The 6,393-nt window shown below is 38.1% G+C and overlaps 1 protein-coding gene across 1 annotated transcript in view; it reads right to left on the bottom strand.

Annotated features, from left to right (window-relative positions):
- Positions 1 to 6,393, bottom strand: part of CTNNAL1 (catenin alpha like 1) — a 59,293-nt gene continuing 52,900 nt past the window's right edge. The window contains exons 15-19 of the mRNA XM_007449796.1: positions 4,441 to 4,489; positions 1,429 to 1,485; positions 1,172 to 1,285; positions 404 to 487; positions 1 to 263 (exon numbers count right to left, since the gene is read on the bottom strand). Of these exons, the coding sequence (XP_007449858.1) occupies positions 198 to 263; positions 404 to 487; positions 1,172 to 1,285; positions 1,429 to 1,485; positions 4,441 to 4,489 (370 nt within the window). The 3' untranslated portion in view covers positions 1 to 197. The remainder of the gene's footprint in view (positions 264 to 403; positions 488 to 1,171; positions 1,286 to 1,428; positions 1,486 to 4,440; positions 4,490 to 6,393) is intronic.

Here is a 6,393-nt window from a genome sequence, read left to right as displayed (position 1 = left end):
AATATAGCAACTACCATGGCATTAACTTACAGTTGTCAGAAAGCTTCACAATTGGTTTCATGATCAGAAAATAAAGCAAGATTTCAGTTTGTTTTCTTTACAAAACTGTTCAGTTTCTGAAATATAAAGGATCATTTGCTTTCTAAAAATGTTAGCTTTGCCACATGGTGTTCCAGAGATCTGACCTCAAAATCTTCTCAAGTTTTACCATCCACAGAATCTTTATTTTTAACTGAGACTCGTCTGTTGTTTTCCGTTTGAAGCTGGAAACAATTAAGAAAATTAGTTTCTGCTTTACTTTACTCTTAAAATAATTGCAAAATTAAATAGTATCTATTTTCTTTTGCATTTTCCTTTAGACTAATTTTTTAAATGTGCGTTTAAGATACACAAATTATCTTACCTTCTTCAGCAGTTTATAGCAAAGTGAGAGAAGTTGGACCAAAGTAGCCATTATGCATCTTGTCTTTGTAATACTCTTATCAACCTATAGTGACAGAAAGCAAGCAAATCAAATTCTTATAAGGAGGCCTTCAAAAGACTTTATCATTTAGTTTGAAAATGGTAAAAATTTCTTCATTATAGAAATCTAAGGGATCTCAAAGGGTATACAGATTAAGGCATCTGAGCTGACTTGATGACCTGAGGTCCCAGAACACAGAAGCAGGGATTGTTGCCCAAGTCTCATGCCAATTTCATGGACCCCAGGAAGAATGGATGGAAAATCAACCTGTTCTATTTCAGACGGCTTAGGGGCTTCTCAAAGGGCACCAAATAGTGGCAGTGAATCCCCTTCTTTGCAATTCTTTGCACTCTACTTTTTTGCACTCAAACTCCCTAAAACAAACAACAGAAGCCCTTCACTCTGAGGGGTCTGCGCCCTAGTTAGTCAGGTGGTGATGTTGGGATTTGAGGGTAGCTGCTCCGTGTTATGGTATTAATCATGTCCAAAAAGCTAATTTACTTGGTGAACCTACTACTTCCTGGGGTCAGTTACAACTGCAGCTGATAAATGGTTCTTGCAGTCAAGGCAGGAAAAATGGAAATAAATGGTTCTTCTGTGGGTATGAACACTTTATTTGAAGAAAAAGGGGCTGGAAGCTAACCTAATAAAAAAAGAAGTGTGAAAGTTTCTCAAGCGCTTTCCTGAATGTCCCACCCTCCCTTTTACCTTTAGAAACACTTGATTCTGCAAAGGTGTCTTAGTTACTGCCTGGAGCTGGTGGCACAGAGGAACAAGCTTGTTTATTTCCAGGAGAAGCATAAGCTTATCATCATCTTTCAGCTGAAATGTAAATAAGGAAGTTATAACAACTCCAATGAAATTCCATCTTTTAAACCTTAAATACCTTTATACCTTAATAATATAGCCTCAAAGTGGGTATTTATGACATCACCACCAGCACCAGGCAAGGATACGTGCATTACCTGTTTTGAGAAAGCTTGCACACTTGAAGCAAGCTTCAAGCCCTCTTCAGCAAAAACCTGGTAGAAAGGAAAAACATCACTACGTTAGGCGTATGTCATCTAGATAGTTGGTAAGAAATACACTCATGGATAATTTTCATACAGAATTTAAAAAATAAAACCTAAACATAAAAGGTCTGTCATGGAACTTCTATGTTTTTTGTTGTATCCAGGAAAACACAAGAGTTTAACAGTATTCAGAAGCAGATTTCCCAGACCTGATGCAGAATCAGTCCCTGCAGTGGCTCCCCTACACCGGGACACCTCCAATTACTGTGCAGGAACACGGACATTTGATACTTAGCCATAAAAATTATGCCTGGGCTTTTAGATGGATCCGAAGCTCGTCTTATAATATCCCCAATTATAAGAGGGTGTTGAATCTTGGAACATGGGGTCAAAAGGGTTAGATGAGGTCAAAAGCGTCAGAACATCCCTGCTTCCAGCTCAGCAGGATTGAATTTGTCACCTATACACATTCTTCAACTAGCCATTTGAGGGGATTATTTTTTCCCTATTGACCATACATTGTACAATTTAGTGAGGAGAAGAGGATGATGGGAAAGAATACTGAAAAATACTTTAGAATATTCGGGATGATTATTTTTAAATGGTACACAGAATCTTTTAGAGTGAGAGATACCAGGGAAGTGAAGACTGAGCTTCCGGTGGCAGCAGGAAGAATGAAAAGAACAGGGCAAATTTGAGAGTGATTTGTGAAGAAAAACAACAGATCTTGGCAATAAATTAGATAAAGCATATGAAGATGCAGAACAGGGAGGCAAATAATTTCAGGGTTAAATTTAACTCTCTTTCCAACAGTCTTGCTATCATTGGATAAACTGATCTCAAGGTCAAATAGTCCTTCGCATCCTTCCCTATCCTTTAAAAGGGAAACCAGTGCGTTTTAAACATACCTTCTAACCAAACGGAATGACTCACTTTCCCACGTGTTCCTCATCATTCCACATTCCCACTTTCTCTGTACACATCTTCTCTTCCCTTCTAGCCTGCAAACCCTTGGGGGCAAGATCCCTGTCTCACAGAGTACCATGGTTTTAAAACCACCTTAAAGCTGATGACTCCGAAATCTCTCTGTCCATTCTTGACCTCACCTGACCCCACTCCTGTTCATCCTACTTCGGCAAAATAAAATGCTTGATTTTCTCCCTCTAAATTCGGTGTTGTCCCTCTGTTCTCTCGCTCAGTAAATGGTGTTACCATTTACCCTGTTGGTCAAGCCAAAAACCTTTTAAAATAGAAGCCAGGTCATGCCATTGCTCCTCAAAACCCTCAATGGGCTTTCCATAATTCTTGGGGAAAAAAAAAAAAGGTTCTTCCCATGGCTCAGAGATGTCATTGTTACCACCTTCCTTCTGGCTCACTACATTCCACCCACGCTTGTCTCCCTGTTGTTCTTCAGACACCTCCAGCCTACCCCTACACCTCAGGGCCTTTGCACTTGTTCTGTCTGCCTGAAATATTCGACCCCAAGATATCCATCTAGCTCACTCTCTCAACATTCTACTCAGATGCTACCTCCTTAAAGAGGTCTTTCCTGACCACCCCCCTTCTATCACCTCTCTTCTTATCCTACAGGACTTTATCTCTCAGTACTTATATATGGGCATTATATATTTAACTTTTCATTGTCTATCTGCTCCCACTAGAATGTAAGCTCCATGGGGTAGGGACTTTCTTTTGTTCATTCTTCTGCAAAGCTCTTATCCCCAGGGTTTGACACACAGTACAAACTCAATGAATATGTGATGAACATTTTATGTAGACAATCAGCAGATGTTGGTTTAATGAAAAGCTAACACAGGAAGATGGTGATTAGTGGATCTTTTACAGTGAAATACTCTCTGTGGTGTGGTGTGACTTGGAATGGATATGGGTCAAAATGAACAAAATGAATCCAGAATTTCTCCCAACTTTTTAAAAAGGGAAATAGCTCACTTATAGTCAACTTTACAGAAAATTCCAAATGAAGTATTTTCTATAATTCTGCTGACTCTGTTGACAATCATCCTCTCAAGCTGAAATCCCTTCCCTGAAGAGGCTCAGGTGAAACCACATGGGAATGCCAAAGGAAAATACGTGAAGTTGATAAAGTGATAGAAATTTCAAATTTCAAATGCAAGAATGCCCTTGGTTCTAGACAGGCAAACAGACTAACATGAGCGTCAGGGAATTAAGAAAGGCCTCCTGTAATCCACTTATCAATCTAAACCTCCAGGTAAGCGAGGAGAATTAGAGCTAGGCCTATGTGGAGTTTCATGAGACACATAGGGCAGAAGGGTGAGTGTCAGTATGTGTCTCTCCCTGAATGCCCTAAATCACCAGGAATATGGAAGAAGAAAAGGAAACTAACATGTACTGAGAACCTGTAATGGTCTCAACCCTATGACAAGTGCTTTCTTATGTGTTAACTTATTTAATCAATATCATTCATCCAATTCAATAATGAAGAAGCCAAAATGCTTTCCTCACATTTAGGACAGTATAAGATATGCATCTGCTGACAGGATATTTTCACCTACTTTGGAAAACCTAAAACTTAATATTGCATCTAGTGACTATCAAAGCCCATTCTACTTTATCCCTATAATATTTAAGGTTTTTTCCACTAAGATAACCAAAACAGCTCCACAAAATGCTACTGCAGTCCTCTACTTTTCTACCACTCTCTACAGTATACATGTGCTGTGTACGTAGGTAAACATACAAACATGATGCAGTAAATCATTAAGAAAACTAGCTATCACGAACTTTTAGCCCAGAATTAAAGTATCAGCATAGGGGAACTCCCTGGTGGTCCAGTGGTTAGCACTCAGCACTCTCACTGCCAGGGCCCTGGGTTTGATTCCTGGTCAGGGAACTAATAAGACCCCTCGAGCTGCATGGCACAGCCAAACTAATAATAATAGTAATAAAAATAAAGTATTAGCAAAAAATGGAAATAAAACATACCTCTAGTTGATGAATTAAATCCTGGGAAGTTTTTATTGGCCCCTCTCCCCTGAAATAAAGTGAATTATTAAGGAGGTAAGAAAAAGTTATTGCCTAACAGATTCCAAATTTTGAAGAATAATATTGAATAGACTAATAATATTGTAACTATTCTTAAAGCAGCTTTAACATTTAACTATTACCTCTTAAGGCACTTTTAAAAAAATTGGTAAACATTATATATGTTAATTTTATAATGTAAAGAAACTTAAAACTGAGAAGTTATATTTAAGTTTTATTTTTCTTTTTTAACCTTCTTCATTTTGCTTCATAAGTTAAAGATATGAGAGCTGATAATATGCCTTAACTAAAAGGCCTTTGTTCCATAATGGAAAAAAGGTCAGACCAAAATCAGGACATTCTCATTTTTGATTCTAATTTCAACTCTGGCAGGAATTCAGTTGTTTCTGATGAGGCTGTCAGTTAAGTTTCAATTCTGAGTCTATAAAATAGTCATAGCAATATTTGTGCTACTGCTCTCATCAGAAGATTAGAGAGTATCATATTTGAAAACTACCAAGAAGAATTCAGACCTTTACAAGTGAAAAGTAAATTATAACAAAGAGCAACAGAATGCATTAAGCTGAGCAACAGCCCAGGCATGAATCAGAAGATCTAAAATCTGGTTTACCAGTTCTGCCTTTTAATAGCTATGAGATATGAACAAAACATTCTTATTCTCTGATAAACTGTTGTAAGGATCAAATGAAGTTATGACACAGAAACTACTTTAAAAACCATAAGGCACTGGTAAGTGAAATTTTTAAAAACCATAATGTACTAGAAAAGCTAAAATATATAAATTCTAAAGAAATATGAGTAACTGTATATAAATGATAAAGAAATTATATAAATTGTTAAGACAACCTTACATGACAGCCTGAAGAAAAGCTATAAAATTGCCCAAGAAAACTACAAAATTGGATACTGTGAAGACTAACAGATGAGTCTCAGAAAGCAGCAATTAGATGAGGCTGGTAAACCATCATCTTAAGGGAAAACAGAAAAATTGTTTGGGGAAAAACAGGTATACCGACAGGGTGGGTAGAAAACAAAGCCAGCTTAAGATTCTACCACAAACATATTACCAGGACTTGCCAAACTGGCACAAGGTGTTATCCATTACAGAAAATCCATTTTCTTTTCCTGAACTTCAGTGGCTCCTGTCCAATAACCATATTCCAGTAACAAGTCCCATTCCATAGAGCTTTAGTTACCCCTATTCCTCATGCTTCCTAGTCTCTGTGGGTTGCATGTCACCCCTTACCAAAATCCACTATTCTGACTCAGAAATAAAAATTGCTGACCATATATAATCCTGAAATATTCTGAAATAAGAAACAAGAAACAAAAGGGGCAATCACAAACTTAAAAACTTTTCTATTGATGAATCCTTTATGTGGGAAGATTTTATATACCAAACTACATTTAGTAAGTAATAATTTATTTCTTGAGTTTCTATTGGTCAAAAAAAATTTTTAATCTGATTTTTATCACCATGAGATAATTAGCATGATTCCATCTCAAAGGAAAGATCTTTGTTTCTACAGTTAACCTTCACATTTCAGTTACCCACACACTGAGTGTGGGTAAACAAAGGAATTCCATTTTACTTCCTTTTGCAGACTTGACTCATCCGATTTTTAAATGATATGAACCAAGAAAAGAGGTCAAAATTAGTTTTGGGAAAACTCAATCCCCAGAGAAGCTTGCTAAGAATTAAGAACAGGGCTTCCCTGGTGGCGCAGTGGTTGAGAGTCCGCCTGCCGATGCAGGGGACGCCGCTTCGTGCCCCGGTCCCAGAAGATCCTACATGCCGCGGAGCGGCTGGGCGCGTGAGCCATTGCCGCTGAGTCTGCGCGTCCGGAGCCTGTGCTCCGCAACGGGAGAGGCCACAACAGTGAGAGGCCCGCG

This window comes from Lipotes vexillifer, unplaced genomic scaffold (genome assembly GCF_000442215.2).
Source record: "Lipotes vexillifer unplaced genomic scaffold, Lipotes_vexillifer_v1.1 scaffold230, whole genome shotgun sequence".
Taxonomy (NCBI): domain Eukaryota; kingdom Metazoa; phylum Chordata; class Mammalia; order Artiodactyla; family Lipotidae; genus Lipotes; species Lipotes vexillifer.
The sequence above is the reverse complement of the archived record's forward strand: the minus strand, read 5'-3'. Positions and strand labels throughout refer to the sequence as shown.